The 19,676-nt window shown below is 34.9% G+C and overlaps 1 protein-coding gene across 2 annotated transcripts in view; it reads right to left on the reverse strand.

The window, feature by feature from the left end:
• Positions 1–19,676, reverse strand: part of LOC145324970 (nuclear pore membrane glycoprotein 210-like) — a 56,116-nt gene that overhangs the window by 20,661 nt on the left and 15,779 nt on the right. For both annotated transcript variants that reach the window (XM_080167744.1, XM_080167743.1), the window contains exons 7-21: positions 19,236–19,314; positions 18,710–18,838; positions 12,623–12,734; positions 11,970–12,113; positions 11,448–11,597; positions 11,104–11,181; positions 10,784–10,875; positions 10,287–10,417; positions 9,300–9,377; positions 8,753–8,853; positions 6,147–6,271; positions 5,745–5,857; positions 5,182–5,336; positions 4,541–4,615; positions 2,136–2,233 (exon numbers count right to left, since the gene is read on the reverse strand). In XM_080167744.1, the coding sequence (XP_080023870.1) occupies positions 2,136–2,233; positions 4,541–4,615; positions 5,182–5,336; positions 5,745–5,857; positions 6,147–6,271; positions 8,753–8,853; positions 9,300–9,377; positions 10,287–10,417; positions 10,784–10,875; positions 11,104–11,181; positions 11,448–11,597; positions 11,970–12,113; positions 12,623–12,734; positions 18,710–18,838; positions 19,236–19,314 (1,660 nt within the window). The remainder of the gene's footprint in view (positions 1–2,135; positions 2,234–4,540; positions 4,616–5,181; positions 5,337–5,744; positions 5,858–6,146; positions 6,272–8,752; positions 8,854–9,299; positions 9,378–10,286; positions 10,418–10,783; positions 10,876–11,103; positions 11,182–11,447; positions 11,598–11,969; positions 12,114–12,622; positions 12,735–18,709; positions 18,839–19,235; positions 19,315–19,676) is intronic.

The following is a 19,676-nucleotide window of genomic DNA, read 5'->3' on the forward strand; positions in this document are numbered from 1 at the left end:
CATTATTTATTGTCATAAAATTAAAAAAATTAGCTTGTTATAAATGGATGTACGGACTTTCTGGTAACGATTATAGAGTTGCTGTGCTTTCTAAGTCGTACCTAACTGTTGTAGAAAACGGCATGAAAAGTTTGAAATCGATAGGACAATTCTAGCCTGTTTAAATTAACTAAAAGAGTTAACTGTAACAGACGTACGGACGGACAGATCCTAATTATAGAAATATGAAAAAATTTAGAGGATTTTTTTTGTAAAATAGTTTTAAACCACCACAGGACCAGTAGATATATTCCCTGAAGAGTAGAATCTAATCGGTTTAGTGGTTACCGAGATCTTAAGGGACGGACGGACAGACAAACAGACATCAAGCTACTTTTTATTATAGATTAACGCCCAGGGATCTAAGGAACAAAACAATAACCGATTAATGTATGTACATCCCCAATATTGATACATTAAATAATAAATCATATTACAAAATTGATTGTCTGTAGATGACAATTAGTGGTTGAAAATTTTTGATACTCATCTTAATGAACCAACCAATAAAAAATCAATCAAATTTTCTAAAGTTGTTATGCCAACGAATATAAAAACGTTATTATAAAACTTTGAAGTTTAGGGACTAGTGTAATGTCCTCTCCCTTTCTAAATAAAACTGCTAACGCTAAACATGAAGACCATGTACCTACATAATTTAAAAACAAAGCATTACTAATAGACAGACAGATAGACTACTTGCTAATTCCAAATTAGAATGATTATAAGAACACTTCGTTATTTGAATATTGTTTATAAAACTAGTCCCCAAAGTTTTACAGTTGTGTGTTCAAACGTTTTAACTACTAACTTTAATCTACACAAGGGGTAATTTTGATAATTATCATTGGGGATGTACATCAATTTATTGACCTTTGTCTTATCCCTTTAGATCCCTGATATTTGTAATAATCCATAGAAAAGATTATTCAGTTACATTAAAACATAAAGAGGTTTAGATTTAGGTTTAGCCCCCCCTCCCTCCCTCCCCTCTCCATCATTTAGTGCAATAGAACTTGAAAATATTCATTATCAACTTTAATTCAAAGTCTGATCAAATAAATATTTCTCATAACTATGTTTTTGCGTCTTTTATTTATATGTATTACATCTCACATATTGACTTTAAAAGCGCGTTTAAAAAGATTTTCCTAACAAACTTTTCGTGCACCCAGCCTCAGAAAACGCGCTAAAAACCCCTACGGGGGCGCAGGGGGGTAAATGAGACCAGTACAGGCGATTATAATATGTCTTTGGGTAATCAAATATCGTATTTTTAGCCGGTGGCAACCGGTGAAAACATATTTCCTCTTACTGTCTACTCAAATGTTGATTATAAAACAAACAAAAATAAACTAAAATCTTAACTTCAACTAGAATTATTTAGGACTAATATCTTTAATTTGTGTTTTTTTTCTTTCATATTGTCAAAATACTTGTAGTGCATGACTCACCTGAAGTTATTTTGTCTAATTACGTCAGTTCTAAGAGATTTTATAATACTTTTAAAATTGTTGGTGAAACACAAAATATATGCCTTTTTCTGTAAGAAAATTTTTGCATATCTTGACTTTCAGACTTTAGAAAGCTTACTTAAAAAGCGTATTTTTACGATTCCTTTGAAATCTGATGTACATTGGGTATGATAATACTCATAGAATGATTGAAACTTGATTTGGGGGTGGTGAATTGATGCTTCTTGTTGCCCCTATGTGCAATGTAATACAAATAATAACAAGGTTGATAACATCCATACATAACGAATCATAGATGGACATATGGACAAATTGATGAAAAAGTAGTCGTTCGTTCAGTGGTCATAAATCAATAATTTTAACAAGTATATATTAAAAATCACGAAACCTCTAAAAAATATAATTATTATGTTTTATTTTTGTGGCAACACTGACAGACCAACGGACAAAAAATATAAATACTGGATGCTCATTGGTTTAAGGAATATTAACAAAATAAATTCAGCCGTCTATCTTGAACAACAGGAAAGAAATATGTTACCCCTAACTAAACTTAACTGACTCGACGGACATTTTGAATTATAGAGTAGCTTCACAACTAAAATCCGCGAAGAATCAAACCTGAGCGTTATTTGAGTTTCGCCTAGGCCCAGACATTGAACCTTGTAGGCATAAACACCATCCATCTCTTTCTCATTCTCTACTTTCAATAGGTCAGCCTGAAATTTTTTTACAGAAAATGTAAGAAAAATCGTTTCATTAAAAAAATTCTTAAAATACCTAATCTACCTTACCAAATTGAGTCATACACCACACCCCTCCTTAACCGAACTTTATATTAACAAAATGTCCCAAACATTCGGACAATTGGGCGTTCAAATAGGACCTATTGGTAGTTAGAATCAGTTGAGAACAAAATCCTAGCCGTTCCTTCTTGCCTGAAATAGCCATTTTAAGATTTCAAGTCAAATTACACTAAATAACCTGATACAAACTTCACTCTTTTTGAATATTTTAGTGTACTTGTAGTGCGACAGCCCCAAAAAAGAGTAGCTTTACTCCTCTGGCCAAACTGACTGCTTGGAGTTCCTTACAGGAAGTGCCTTATTGTGTTAACACAAGTTGGGATTCGAACCCATTCCCAAAAGTATCCAACATGGAATAGCTGTATATTACAGCATGACGACAGTAATTTGCATGCCCCTCTGGATACCCTCTGCTGATCCTGGCTGTTGTTAGTAGCAGGGTCAGCTTCTTGTTAGACTTGTACCTAGGGTTCACCAAAGTCAAGCCCCGTGAGCTGGAAGTTTGTCCAGGTTTTGACCACCATCTCTATCCTGGGGGACAGTTTGATGTTTAACCCTAGCCCTATCCAGTTCATGCCTCCTCATGCTGACCATGGCTACTCTCCAAACTGAGTGGTGGTGGTGGGAGCTTAGAGCCTTCCCCAGGCTTGGCAGGGTTGGGGCCACTGGCTTAATGGGAGTGGGGTGACCAATGACCATGGCTAATCTCCCAACTGATCCATACCATCAGCTCAGGTCCACCAAACAGCAACTGTGTCCTCCAACTCCCTCAGAAAGAACCCTCCAAGGTTCAGGGCATGGTTCAAGATGCACATCACCATGATCTCCTTGAGGGCCAAGATCAGGGTATGGCTAACTTGCATCTTGAGCAAAGAATGTGGCCCACCACATACGGCTCTTCTTCTGTGGTGGCTGTGCTGATCTAGCATCTCATCTTAGCCCTACCCTGATCTTGATCCTTCAGGAGATCATGGTAGTGTGCATCTTGAACCATGCCCTGAACCTGGGAGGGTTATTTCTGAGGGAGTTGGGGGACTGTTTTGTTACTGTTTTGATGGACCTAAGCTGGTATGGATCAGTTGGGAGAGTAGCCATGGTCGCCCCCACTCCCATTAAGCCAGTGGCCCCAACCCTAACAAGCCTGGAGAAGGTACAGAGCCCCTCCCACCACCAGCAATTTAAGGCAAGAAGCGCACTAGCCATAGAATCAACTGTCTGGCCATGGAAGCTCTCATGAGGGCCCTGCAAGCCACTGCCCTTAGTCCCATCTGTACAGAGCTGACTGATGACAAGGATATGGGTAGCATGGAGTTGCTGGCAATTCTCATTAAGGAGGCCAAGGCCCCTGAGAAGTTGAAACTGGACAGGGGCTATTCTTAGATGTACACACCCATGGTATTCAAGGTTCCTCCAGGAGGCTCCATCTAGATAGGGCTGAGGTTATGCATCAAACTGCTCCCCCCTCCCCCCAGGACAGAGATGGTGGTCAAGACCAGGCCGATTTTCATGCGCAGGGGCCTGACTGTAGGGAACCCCATTCCATGTTGATAGTTTTGGGAATGGGTTCGAATCCCAACTTGTGTTGACACAATAAGTCACTTTCTTTTAGGAACTCCAGACAGTCAGTTTGGTCAGAGGTTCAAAGGTACTATGTTTTAGGGCTGTCACACTACAATTACACTAAAGTTTTCAAAGAAGAGTGAAGTTTGTATCAGATTATTTAGTGTAATTTGACTTGAAATCTTAAAATGGCCATATCAGGCAAGAAGGAACGGCTAGGATTTTATTCTCAACTGATTCTAACTACCAATAGGTCCTATTTGAACGCCCAATTGTCCGAATGTTTGGGACATTTTGTTAATATAAAGTTCGGTTAAGGAGGGGTGTGACACTTTATATGTGCTTCAATAACAATTTATATTTTTTGATTGTTTTGGTTCTTTCACAGAAAGTGTCATTTGAGCTTTGATACCCCATCCCCCTCTTTTTAAAAACAAATGGAAAATTAGTGGGGGGGGGGGGGGGGGGTTGTAGTTTTTTCTAACCAATACGCAGTCCCAAATACAACCTATCCTAACTATGTATTAAAAAAATACACCCCCTTATTTTCAATTATTAAATAAATTAAAGGGGGAGGGGGGGAGTACTTTTTGTGAAAGCCCTTAGTTTAATATCAGTAAGTACCTAGAGGACGGAGATATTTACAAATAATATTATCACCTTTTCAACAATGGTGTGAGCAAAATGATTTGATGGATTTTCTGGCCAGGGTTGCGGTCCTCCTGTCCAAACAATCTACACAGAATAAGCATTTATCAACAGGGATCTAAAGGTTACACTTTTGAGAATTGACCAACTTTTTATCTGCCCAAAAATTATCATTTACAATTATTTCGCTTGTTGGCTATATCTTATTCCTGTAAAATTCTGTAGTATGAAGCTTGCAAATATTTATAAAAGAAAATTTTTCTTCTAATACTCTTTACCTAGGTACCTATATCACAGTTTTAATCAGACGTCTGTTTTAATATTAGAAAATCTAGTGGAAAATAAGAAAACACCAAGGCATGTAAAAAATAAAAAAAAACATTAGGTACATAACATTGAGGAATATGATTAAAATTAATTTGGGATAAGACTATGGTAATACACAAATTAACCCTTTTTAATTTTATAGATTGAAATTATTAGAAGAAAGGTTTTAATAATTTTAGTAAGGCAACAAAACATTAAAATTCAAAAAAAGTAACAAAAGTTCTTTGTCTAAATAATAGGATAACATGGTTTAAAAAAATCTGGATACCAGCAAAATTTATTGTCCAATGTTGTTGTTGTTGTAGTTCCCTGAAGTATAAATATACCTGTACAGAGCTGCCCTGTGCCACCAGAGTTTCTCCAGATTGAGGGAAGACAGGGCTGAGTGGATTATATGACGCCACAATAGCTGTATCTGACATAATAATATTCTTTCCAGAGTCAGAGAATGTGAAGCTCGATGTTATTCTTGTATGAGTAACCTTTCATATTTAATCATTGCATATTTATAAATTAACCTTTGTTAAAATATACCATATAGATCCTACATTTTGTCAGAAAGACATCCAATTACTACAAAGAACGGATTTAAATTATTTTCTTATGCTTTTAGGCTTTTAGCCGTTAAAATTGAAAATCCGATAAGAAATAGCCAAAATACCAAGGATCTAAAGGGTTGAAACAAATTGATGTACATCCCCAATGATGATGCACACAATTACCCCTTCTGTAGAATAAAATTAGTGGTTGAAACGTTTGAACACTCAAATCAATGAGTCAACCAATAAAAATTCACCAAAGTCTCAAAGTTGTTAAGCCAACGAATTAGCCGTAAAACAGAAAATAGTATCGTTTTATAAGCGAGGCTTTTCTACAGCAATGATTAATTCCTTGTTTGTGGAGACTGTAAGGTCAGCGCAACCAGACCCTGCAGTGGCTACGTAATCTGTCTGGAAGTTGGATTTGTCCAACAGGATGGTGTCAAACGGCAACCAGTGGCATCTAAAAATATTGATTTTATTGGATTTTTCTTATAACAACATTTCAACTTCCGGCAATTTCCCGCAAGTTGCCTAATAACCAAATAACAATAACCCCCCTGTTTTAATTATAGTGAAGGTGAGATAGTAGTTTTGGTGTACTCATTTGGTTAGGTTGTATTGGGAACAGAATAGCCCTGAAGTGTTAGGGCCCTATTACAGACAACATGTATAAGTCCTGCAGGGTTAAGGACCCCGAAGTGGTTAAGTTTAAGGGGAAAAATATTTATTGTTTATTTTGATAAGTTTACCTGGAAACAGGCTGGCCAGATCTGGACATAATATTCAGTGGAATGACGACCTCAGAACCAGTTAAAAATTCTCGTTCCGAATCCAGGAATAACAGTTTTTCAGCTGGTTCAACAATCACCAAACCCTGAATTAAAAATTACTATGAGTGCTTTCCCTCAAAATATCTAGCGAGCACATAATCCCCCTCCCCCAGTGTTAGATTTTTTTTAAAAAGGGCGGGGGAAGGTTTCTGTGATCGAATTGTCACTTTGAGGGAAACTGCCAAAGTATGTGCATCTTTGACACAATTTTAACATTTCTAGCTTGAAAAATTGAATCTTAAAACAGTCGGAAAGTATCACACTTGTATGAAGTGAACCATTCTGTGTACTTATATAAAGCTTCACGGTAAAGGAGAACTTAATCAGTTCAGCGCAGGTTAATGAGTTCCTTGAGTCCTACAGACTAATATGTTTCTTTTGTATATGGATAGCATAGTTTTAGGAAAACTACGCTACTTGTAATGATCATTTCTTTTGAACCTAACATTTCATAAACTGTTTTTGTGTTTAATATTCCAGTTAATTGTAAGGTTTATTTTTCATCAAGTTAAAAATAAACCTTAAAAATAATTTCCTTGCTTTCTAATGAATATTATTTTATAACTGAATCAATATTTAATACCGTCTTACATTAAATACACTGAAAATAATATATTTTAAAAGTTCTCAGAAGCGCGTATAATTAAGTACATTTTTTCTAGCTAAGTTATTCTATATTTCACTTTGTTCTATCGTCAGTATCGCTATAAGGAAATGTTATTTAATTTCTCGGTTGCTATTTAAGATGGACTGCTTTTTGTGAAGATGAACCTTATCAAAAACTATCCGTCGTTTGTGATACCACAAAAGACATTTTTATGCCATTTTCGTCATTATCTATTATGCATCTTATTATTTTTCTTCTTCTTTTCCAATTCCTCTTTTTATGACCACTGAACATATGCTTCGCTTCTTATGGATGTTGTCATTCTTTATAGTTATATAAAAACTTAATCAACTTTACAATTAAAGGAACCCTGCAAGCAGGGTTTCGGATCCGCACTGATTTAATGCGGATCCGGATCCGGATCCGGATCCTCAAAATTTGGTCAGTGCGGATCCGGATCCGGATCCGGATGCGGATGCGGATCCGGATCCTACTGGATCCGGATCCGGATCTTTGACAATAAAAATAAAATCACCAAATTTTTCAAAAAAATTTTATTCTTTAATTCGAAGTCAAAAATACTTTTAATTTTCAAGTCTGAACCTAAACCTTAAAGATTGGCTCTCATCAAGAGAATGTCTGAGATTTTATATAAATTTAGGTAGATTTTTCCATTTTTTCCGCATTTATTGGAGTCTAAGGATCCGGATCCGGATCCGCATTTTTTTGCGGATCCGGATCCGGATCCTTGGACTCAAAAATATGCGGATCCTTGCGGATCCGGATCCGGATCCAGATCCGGATCCGAAACCCTGCCTGCAAGAAATACCACGCTTTAACTGCTGAAAGACTGCCACAAGTAGACCAAATACCCCAAAATTGAATCCTTCAGCTTCTATAACAAAAAAAGTTCTAGTCATTTTAAAATGACATTTTATGTACAATGAAAATTTTGAAAAAATTGCAATGCTCATGTTGAAAACTTTGAAATTAAACTACGTAGCCTAGAAACAAAATTATAACCTTATTTATGTCATAAATTTAGGTTTCCAGTAACTAATTATATTTTTACAATAAAAATACCCATTTTTATAGTCAAAATCATTAAAAAAAATTATGTTTAACTTCCGTTGTACCGAGTGTACTGTAGCCAATCAGAAGGCTGAACCAGCTTAACAACCAATCACAGCTGAGATTGTATTAGTTTCCCCCTTTGTTTGTGCTATGATTTTCGTTTAAAAATGCAATTTAAATCGAATTTTTTTCATAGATTTTAACTATGAAATGTGGTGTTTTTATTGTAAAAATGTAATCAGTTACCGGCAATCTAAGTTTCTGACAAAGAAAGGTTATAATTTTGTGTCTAGGCGACGTAATTTAATATTGTTTTTTCTTTTATGAGCATTGGAAATCTTTCAAAAATTTGATTGTACATAAAATGCTATTTTGAAATGCCTAGAAATTTTTGTTATTGAAGCTGAAGGTTTAAAACTTGGGGTATTGGGTCTACTTGTGGCAGTCTTTCAGCAGTTAAAGCGTGGTATTTCTTGCAGGCGTCCTTTAACGATAGAGCAGGGAATATGGATATTAAGTTTTTATTTTATTTCATTTATTGATATAAATGCAGGGATCTTAGGGGATAAGACAATGGACGAAAAATTTATGTACATTCTAAAAAAATACCCCTTCTGTAGATTAAAATTATTGGTTTAAAAGTTTGTAACCAACAAATCAAAGTTCAATAGAAGTACACATCAACAAATAAGATAACATGGTTATAAAACTTTGGTTACCAGTTAGAATTACATCCCACTATCCCCTCCCTCCATGACATAACATTGTAACATGATAATAAAACTTTGGGTACCAGTTTGAATTACATCCCACTATCCCCTCCCTCCATGACATAACATAGTACCTGTGCTTTATTATGTGTAGCTCTGGTCATAGCTGCAGAAATTTTAGTCTCTCCAATATCCCATGTGTAGACAGTAGCAACTCCCATCTGGCTGACAATACCTACACATAACATGCAAAAATCAGCTCAAATTTTTAGGATTAAGGAAATTGTAGCCTAAAGCTACCACAGGACATTAATAAAGATTCACTGAAAATAAAAAGTAAAACTAATCGTAACTGGCAATTTGCGATATCTTTAGATTCAGACAAAAAAATCTTACAACTTCATAATTTACTAGCGGATTCGCCCCTAGCCTTTAGGGGCTTTGCCCCAAGAGGTAATTTAAAAAAAATAAAAAAAATAAGATTTTGGGAGCTGCCACTTTGGGGGGGGGGGGTGCGGGGGGTGGTAGTGTCCTACTCCCCAAGGAAAAAACACCACAGGACCAATAGGTATATACCCTGAAGAGAATAAACCAATCGGTTCAGAAGTTACCGAGATCTTAAACTTCAGACGGACAGACAAACATTGTTCTACTTTGTATTATAGATCAGGATTAACTTACCTAATGTTTTATTTGATGATTGCCATGAATAAGGTGAGGAACCTCCTTGAACTTTAAACTGTTGGGTAACACCTGTCACTGAAAGAAAAATCATTCGCTTTTTGTAGTTTACAAGTTTTTAAGTAGGGTTGGGCCGGATATCCGGCCAACGCCGGATATCCGGCAATTATCAGGTTATCCGGCTAAATTACTACACATTAAAGTATCAAAAAAGGATATAGTCCCTTTCGTGGCAACGCACCTTAAGGGGCGATTCGTTGTATTTTTAAAATTCCTTTTAATAGGTTATTTTAGGTTAGGTTAGGTTATATTTGGTTAGGTGATTGCCCCGCAGGGTTAGGCAATTGGCCCTGCAAGGTTAGAGTCCCCCGCGAGAGGCTAGAAAAAGGAGGAAAGCTACTGTGAAAATACGAATAATCGCTCCTTAAGGGGCGTTGCCACGAAAACGACTATACCCGCAAAAAAAATCCGTTGCCGTTTACCTGCCAACCGTCGGTTTGCGGCTGGCAGCTGTCAAGTACTGCTGCCATCGCCAAAACTTATGTTTTGAGATTTCTAATATAAACAAAAAACATTAAGATAAACATATTCAGAAAAAATTGTTCTTTTAGCTTCAATAATAAGAAAATTACAGCCATTTAAGATTAAAAAAACAGAGATTTTTGTTAAAAAATATAAAAGATTATATAGCTGGATATCCGGCCGGATAGTTTCAATATCCGGTATCCGGCCGGATATTGAAAATGGCCGTATATCCGGCCGGATATCCGGCCCAACCCTATTTTTAAGCCAGGTGAAAATTCTAAATATTTCATATTTTTACTATTAATATAAGTTGGGGCAAAAATAGAGAGGGGTGGGAGGGAAAAAAATTAACTAGGTAAGAAAATAAAACAAAACCTAGCATAAAAAGCATAAAAAACGTAGGTAATTTTAAAAAACTCCGTTAGTGGTTCATATACGAAATCAGAAAAACCGCCAACTTACCTCTCTTAGTCGGATTCCAAGGCAGGATGATCTGGGCTGGGTCCAGGGTCATTCCGTCAAATATTTCCAGGGTAGCAACGGCAAGTATGGGTTCTGCCACCTCCACTAGTTTACCATCCACCATCACTCCCCTAAATTTGATAATAATATTAATATAAGTAACATGATGTCTATCTATGTGTCTGTACAAAAAGACCTAGGCAACTGCTGAACCAATATGGCTCTACATTACATTAAAGTTTCATATTGGGCCTTGTAAGGTTTATGATTAGTAAACGGCCAAAAATAATCTTTAGACTTAAGATTTAATGAAGAAAATAGCCTAAAACCACATCGGTAGCTATATGAAACTTTACCTAACTAAATTGGAGAAGTTAATCGATACCGTACAATGCAGGTATGTTTAACAACGAACAAAGAACCTAATTCTTTGTAAATAGGATTATTTATATTAAAATACTCCACAACAATGGCCTGACCATCTTTTTTTAATTCACCTGAGCCTCGCAGTAACCTCGGTGCTACCAGCCAGCAGCGGTACAAAGTCGTGCAGGGTTCCATTTCCCAGGCTGTGGGACACAATAATGTATCCTGTAGCAATGGATATAGAATACATGGATATTGTTTTCTCGCATACTCTGATAAATGTTTCCCCCAGCTGGCTAATATAACAATACCCCCATCTACTCCACTTATGACTTAACCCCCTCCCCTGCCCAGGGGGAGCATATTAACCAATATCTGAGGACCATATTAGCCACCTAAATTTACGTCAAAATTCCCCTGTTGTCACAATATCCAGGTATATATTATCCATTCCTGTATCATATTCCAAATCAATGACAAGGTTGTCGCTAGGAAACACCTTGTTTGAGTCCTTGTCAAATACTTCAACCTGAATTAATATACTAAAGGTTAGTGATTTCACAAGAAGTTCCTATTGATCACTGTGGAGGATCCTACCCCTGTGCGGCTACCCTGTACCTAATATAACCTAACCTAACCTTAAGTAAAAAAAAACTAACCCCAATTTGTTATTTTTTAAAAAGGGGAGTATCATTACTTCAGGAGTATCATCAACAACGAACTTTAAGGGATATTGCCGCTGCAAACTTTCATTTAAATGAGTTTCATTGCTTTACGGTTGGACAATTTTTTTACCTTAATTTGATAGTTTTGTTGGACCAGGACCGACCAGCTGAGGTATGGTAGGCAGGAGATGGCCAGCCTGGCGGGGAACACAACATGTAGCTCGGCTCGAGGAGTCTTCACAACATCACCAGCGTCCACGTTCTGATCAACCAACTCAACCTAAATTATTTTTCCATCTTAATTTTAATTTATGTGTATAGATGATCAAAGTCTGACTTTTATGATACCTAATCGAATCAAAGTTAAAGTTTTTTTTTAATGCAACCATCTCGTAATCAGTGCACAAATAACAAAATGAAACTTTGCATGAGTAGTCTTTGGTAGGTCCATTTACATTTAATTAATTTTGGTCAATCTATTGGCCTCTACAGGCAGACAGACATACACTCATCTTATTTCTTTAAAAATCCTTTCTGGTGTTTTCACTTTTCCTTTAATGTTAATGGCGTGAAAATACTTGGAATATCGAGTTATACTTTAGAAAAATACAAAATAAAGATACAACACTGCCCTTTTGAATTGAACTTTTACCTGTCCATGACCAATTTGTTGACCGGTGAGGGTTGCAGTGGCCTGGTCCATGGAGGCGAGGCCAGCATCCACTCCCAGCTGGTGGTGAGGGGAGGGCAGGGCCACTTCCAGAATTCTGTTTCCACGGAATTGGTTGGCTGTGTACTAAAAGTATAGACATAAATCATTGGACAATGGTGGACATGCATCTCAGATAGGTAAATATGAAATTCTTTTATAAATATGTAGAAATAAAACATTTTATTGATAAGAAACGAAGCACAAAAAAATTATTGAGGGTCAATACAGACAAAGTGATGTAAACTAAAGAGATGTTCAGTGATCATAAATTAAAATAAAGGTGGGTGTCCTAAATGATAAGTATCCAGAAAGTACTAATATGTCTTCCAGCATTGCTTCGAAACAGATTATTCTCCGGTTGATTAGAACCGGTTCTTAGCTTTACTAAAAAATCAAGTATAGCATCGATTTACAGAATTTAGTTTTGAAGCCAGGTCCTTCGGCCCCTCGGAGCTAACAAATGGTTTTTTATGTTATTTTTTTTAATATCCTTGGAAAGGTGTCTTAGTACGATGCAATACATAACTATAAAGACTTTAAAACATGATTAGATGAAAAAAAATGGCAAAAACTTATCATAAAATTAGTGTTACCTTGATTTTAGCCCCAGGAAGAATGTAGGCCACGGGGGGTACCAAGAATAGATTCGCTACAACCATCAGGCTCTCGCTTGTTGGGGGCACTGTCGAACTTGAATCCATCAATCTAAATGATAAAAGGTAAGGTTAGTGAACCACAGGGTTATGAATTTGAGTAGATTTAAGGATCTTAAGGGTCAAGAATTATAGATGATAAATTACAAATTATCTTTCAAGTAGATCAAAATTATTAGTTGAAAACAGCAAATTAAGATTCAATAAAAATACCTAAAGTTATTAATCTTGCAAATTACAGAACATATTAATGAAAAGATCTTTAATAAAAAGTATAACAATGTCTGTCTGATGATTAAGATATATCGCTTAGAAACGATAATGTTGTGCTTTTCAGAGAAACTAAGTAACCTACTTGTCCTTTGGCCTGTGATTTAATGCTTTTTGCCTGGGATGCGACACTACATACTCCTAAAAGTATACCTAACCCCTCCCCCAACACGCATTTTTATATTATTTACTTTTAATTATTTTTACTTAAAATTAGCCAATCTTATCTTAATCTACCTTATTTATTAAACTTTATATAAAAAAACAGCTAGAACTAGTAAAACAAGTTAAAAAGTGACTAAAAATTAATTAAAGTAAAAAAATAAAGCACGTCAATTTCCTTATATTTCCATGGGTAATTGAAAATTTTCCGTTCTAAAAATTTTAAAAGGGGAGTAGAGTGTTTTTTTCCTCCCAGTTTGGCAAATTTATAATCAAATAAAGAGGGACTTTAGAAGCAAACGTAAAATAGCTTTTAAAAAAGTTTATACATTTTCTATAATTTTATCTTAAAATCTTAATATTTTAACGTATTAATTAATTTGCTCCGCTGACGTTAGTCCATTTAAAGGTTAAATATTCAAACAGTTTTTGGAGTTTTCCCTCAAAGAGCAAAGTGATCGCAGACCCCCGCTTCTCCACTTATTTTTTTTTTTAATTGAGAAAAGCGAAGATGATTAGTTTTTTTTTCTGTAGCCTTATACATAGCCTAGCTTAGCCTAAGGTAAAACAAACCCCTCCTAATAATAATAACCCCCCTTTTTGACAATTTATTTTTAAACTAGCGCTTGCGCCCCTAGCATATAGGGGCTCTGTATTTCAAGAGCTAGGAAACGGCAAAAAATGACCTAAAACCATCCTAAGACATAAATCCAGAAATAAAATTTTTTTTTTTTGGGGGGGGGGTATTTTTCATTTTTTGGGGGGTTGGGGGTGTCCCACCCCCAAGAAAACAGTAATAAACCTTCCCGGGACCTTTATAGATGATAAAAAGGAGGGTTTCTGTGTTCGACATGCACTTTGAGGGAAACCATAATTTTTTTTATAGAAATTAGTAAATTATCTCTAGATTATCAGAACCAAATAAAGTACTGTACACTTTATTATGCTTTATAAAACGATTAGGAGAAAATATTCTTTAATTCTTTAAATAAAAGAAAATTATGCCATTTAGTTATTTGAGGGTTTCTTACCTAGTATATGTATTGATCTGGTTTTAAGCTATATTTTAGTTTAAAAGCCATATAACATGTACGTTAAAGATCTTTCTTGTAATAATTTACCCCCAACCTCCCAAAAAAAAACATTTTAATGAACTACGAATATTATGTGTAAAAATGTTATACAATAACAAAGATTTTGTAGAAATGTGAACATGATAATTTTTAAGTTATATAAAATAATGTACTGTATATTTTATTAAAAGCGAAGCTTTTCTATAATTAGGGTCGGTCCGTCCGTACGTCCGTAACGGATAGCTTTTTTCGTTAATTTAGGCATGTTAGAATTGCCCTTTCGATTTCAAATTTTGCATGGTGATTCCTTTAATAGTTAGGTACGATTTATAAAACGTAGCAACTCTATAATCATCACCAAAATGTCCGTACGTCCATTTTAAACATGTTGATTTTTTTACTTTTTTAACAACAAATTTATATGTGATCTAATCATCCGATTGATCTGATTTTTGGTATATTGATTCCTGGGACAACAAAGTATAATGTAATAAGCGAAGCAACTCTATAATCAAGTCCTAAAAATGTAATTATGTCCATAAACATTATCCTGAAACAAGCAGTTTTTCAACAAATTTACTTACAATTTTGCTTTGACTCTTATACATTTATATTATGATTATTCAGTTCTGACACTATACAAGTGTTAATGTCCGTTTGTCCTACCGTTTCAGTGCTTCGCTTTTATGGATGTTGTCATCCTTGTTAGATTAAGATTTAAGAAGCAATTAAATTGTACTGTAAATATTAAATCAAAATGTATAAAATACCAGGGAGAGAGGGAACATTCGGCTGTTTATTACACTAGTCCCCAAAGTGTTATAATAATAATTTCTTATTCGATGGCTCGACAACTTTAGAGATTTTTATTAAATTTTGATTGGATGGTTCATTAAGTTGAGTGTCCAAACGTTTTAACCACTAATTGTAATATAAATGTGTAATTTTGTACATCAACAATAACATTGGGGCTTCACATCAATTGACTGGCCATTGTCTTATCCCTTTAGATCCCTGATAAAATATACAATAATGTTAAATATTAGAGCACTTGAAAGTAGAAGGATAAGTTATTCTATTTTAATGAATAATGAAGGGGAAAAAATGTAAAAATATTTTCAGAACTCTTTATTTTATTCATATTATCCCCCCTCCCACATATTCTTTTAAATTTTTTTCATCAAGGAGGGGAAAACATGGAAAAAATGTTTTCAGTGTTAAGTTTTTATCTTAATTTTTACATTTTTTTCCCCAAACCGCATATTTTTTTACCCCCTCCCCCCCCCCCTCCCTTTAGCAGGGTCAAATTTGCAGAATATACACCCCTGACACTAAGTAATATTTTAAGCTTATATATGATGATTAATGATCTTTGTCAAAATGTAAGTTTTTACTTAATCTATAGGTATTGGTAATAAGATTAAACCTTATGAAATTATTTGATTTTTGGTTGAAATGTAAGTTTTTACTTAATCTATAGGTATTGGTAATAAGATTAAACCTTATGAAATTATTTGAGTTTTGGTTGAAATGTAAGTTTTTACTTAATCTATAGGTTATAAGATTAAACCTTATGAAATTGCTTGAGTTTTGGTTCGAAACAGTCAAACGTAAATTTTGTATTAAATTACCAAAATTAGACTGCAAAACTAGCATGGTTCCTCCTTTATATTGAAGGTTATTTAGTCAATAGAAATGCTAAAATATAATACTTTCATAGGTAAGTATGGCGAAAGTACGATTATATTCACAAGAAATGCAATAAACAAGCTATGAATGTTTTTTTTAAAGAGAAAAGAACTGAGTTTTCATGAGACACACAGCTTACCTATTTAATTTCGATCAATTGAATTATTATTCAAAAATGTACATCAAGGGGAGTTTTTTCGTATTTTCACAGTAGCTTTTGATTGATGTTATTTTAGGTTAAGTAAGGGGGGGGGGGGGAAGTTTGTACAGTTATAGGAAATGAAATTCAGTATAAAAGTTTGGGAGGGCCGTGTGTGCTTGTTTTTATAGTTATCAACCTAATTCTTTTTGTAGGCTCTCTGATATGACTGGATGTACACATAAAACTTTGAAAATTGAATTTCAGCACTTTCCTTCTTGGGGCTTGTGGAGCACAAAAACCCCCCAAACGCTAAAAATATGAGTTCTGAGCTTATTTTGAAAGATATCAACCTGATTTTTTTTTAAATAATACTTTTTTAACATAACTGAATTAACGAACCATTACAGATTTCATTTTGGGACTTTCCTTCTAGAGGCTTGTGGAGCAAAAGACCCCCAAAAACTAAAAATATGCGTTCTGAGCTTATTTTTAACGATATCAACCTGATTTTTTTAAAATAATACTTTTTTAACATAACTGAATCAACGAACCATTACAGATTTCATTTTGGGACTTTCCTTCTAGGAGCTTGTGGAGCAAAAGACCCCCAAAAACACTAAAAATATGAGTTCTGAGCTTATTTTAAAGATACCAACCTGATTTTTTTTTTTAAATAATACTTTTTGAACATAACTGAATCAACGAACCATTACAGATTTCATTTGGGAATTTCCTTCTAGGGGCTTGTGGAGCAAAAGACCCCCAAAAACACTAAAAATATGAGTTCTGATCTTATTTTTAAAGATATCAACCTGATTTTTTTATGGAAACTTTTTTAACATAGCCGAACTAAGGAACCATTACAGATTTAATTTTAGGACTTTCCTTCTAAGGGCTTGTGGAGCAAAAGACCCCCCAAAACACTAAAAATATGAGTTCTGAGCTTATTTTTAAAGATATCAACCTGATTTTTTTAAAGAAACTTTTTGAACATAACCAAACTAGGGAACCATTACAGATTTCATTTTGGGACTTTCCTTCTAGGGGCTTTTGGAGCAAAAGAACCACAAAACACTAAAAATATTAGTTCTGAGCTTATTTTTAAAGACATCAACCTGATTTTTTAAAAATAATATCTCTTTAATATAACCAAACAGATTTCATTTTCGGACTTTCCTTCTTGGGTCTACTTGAGCAAAAGACCCCCAAAACACTAAAAATATTGGGACTTTCCTTTTAGGGGCTTGTGGAGCAAAAGAACTACAAAACACTAAAAATATTAGTTCTGACCTTATTTTTAAAGATATCAACCTGATTTTTTTAAAGAACACTTTTTTAACATAACCGAACTTGGTAACTTTTACAGATTTCATTTAGGGACTATCCTTCTAGAAGCTAGTGGGGCAAAAGACCCCAAAAAAGTATTATGTTAAAAAAGTATTATTTAAAAAAAATCAGGTTGATATATTTAAAAATAAGCTCAGAACTCATACTTTTAGTGTTTTTGGGGGTCTTTTGCTCCACAAATCACAAGAAGGAAAGTCCCAAAATGAAATCTGTAATGGTTCATTGATTTGGTTATGTTAAAAAAGTATTATTTTAAAAAAAATCAGGTTGATATCTTTAAAAATAAGCTTAGAACTCATATTTTTAGTGTTTTTGGGGGTCTTTTGCTCCACTAGACCCTAAAAAGAAAGTCCAAAATGAAATCTGTAATGGCTCCTTAATTCAGGTATGTTAAGAAAAATCAGGTTGACATCTTTAAAATAAGCTAAGAACTCATTTTTTTAGTGGTTTTGGGGTCTTTTGCTCCACAAGCCCCTAGAAGGAAAGTCCCAAAATGAAATCTGTAATGGTTTGTTGATTCGGTTATGTTAAAAAAGTATTATTGAAAAAATCAGGTTGATATCTTTAAAAATAAGCTTAGAACTCTTATTTTTAGTGTTTTGGGGGTCTTTTGCTCCACAAGCCCCAAGAAGGAAAGTCCCAAATGAAATTTGTAATGGTTCGTTGATTCCGTTATGTTAAAAAAGTATTATTTAAAAAAATCAGGTTGATATCTTTTAAAATAAGCTCAGAACTCATATTTTTAGTGTTTGGGGGGTTTTTGTGCTCCACAAGCCCCAAGAAGGAAAGTCCCAAAATGAAATCTGTAATGGTTCGTTGATTTAGTTATGTTAAAAGAGTATCATTTTTAAAAAATCAGGTTGATATCTTTAAAAATAAGCTCAGAACTCATATTTTTAGAGTTTGGGGGGTTTTTGTGCTCCACAAGCCCCAAGAAGGAAAGTGCCGAAATTCAATTTTCAAAGTTTTATGTGTACATCCAGTCATATAAGAGAGCCTACAAAAAGAATTAGGTTGATAACTACAAAAACAAGCCCACACGGCCCTCCCAAACTTTTATACTGAATTTCATTTCCTATAACTGTACAAACTCCCCCCCCCCCCTTGTCTCGCAAGGTTAGATAATTGGCCCTGTAGTGTTAGAGCCCCTCGCAGGGGCCACAAATAAGAGAAAAGCTACTGTGAAAATACGAAAAAACGCCCCTTTAGAGGCGGCGTTGTCACGAAAGGGACTTTACCCGAAAAATCTACTATCAGTAAAGAAAGGAGAAGTCAATCTTACGTCTTATGTCATCTCGCACGGATGGTCATTCGAACCTGGTTATAAAATATTATATACAATACCTGACGGTAACCTTGGCGGAACCGGTTTTGACACCTTCCAGCAGCACCTTGTTGCCCTGTTTTCCCTCCATCTCAATCTTCTCCAGGAATGGCTCAGTGTTGTACGGGGACTCGGCCCATGGCATAAATCTAAAAGTAAAAGCAAGATAAGTTTTGAAAACTGTCTATAATATGTTTCGATAAATAAGTACCTAGGTATTCTAAAATTTGCAAGCCAAAGAAATTGAAAATCGAAGTTATACCAATTTCCATTAGACAAACACACATGGGGTCTTCGTAGCTCAGTGGTAGCACTCTACTCAAATTTTCAAAATTGAAAAAAAATGTTCTAAGAGGATAATACCGGAGATTTTTTATTTGGATACTCAGTAGTCACGAATAAAATATCAGCACAACCCTGATCCCAAGCTCATCTGAGGAGAGCATTATTCATTACGGTGACCTAATCTGGTACACCTGCCTTACTAGTCGAGTGTGAGGTAATAATGAGGAGCTTCCATGAGACTAATGATGGCCAGCAAAATACCTGAGAATTTCAGTTCCTGTTCTTGTTGGTTCAATATTCCATTTGAACACCATTCCCTCCACCGTGGAAAATTCGTTTCCTAAAAACACATTGATGCAATAAAAATTATCAGATAAAGCATAATTTTTTAATACTTGCGAATAAGACGTAAATCATTGATTATGTAAGGCGGAGTTTTTAATGCAACCATCTCGTAATCAATGAATAAATGGCACTTAGAATTCAAATTTATATCTGAAATTTTGCATGAGTAATCCTTGGTAAGTCTATTTTCCCTAAATCGAACAAAAGTAACGGCTACGGCTGGCGACTCAGCCGTTTAGCCATTTTATGGCTTTTTCGAGGCAAATCCATCACGAAACCTACTCTTTGCTGCTCCAAAACGTTGCTCTGGTAGTTGCTGGTAATAGAAATCTAAAAAAAATGGTTTTTGTATCATTT

This window comes from Acartia tonsa, chromosome 7, assembly GCF_053477335.1.
Source record: "Acartia tonsa isolate MP-2025a chromosome 7, ASM5347733v1, whole genome shotgun sequence".
Lineage (NCBI taxonomy): Eukaryota > Metazoa > Arthropoda > Copepoda > Calanoida > Acartiidae > Acartia > Acartia tonsa.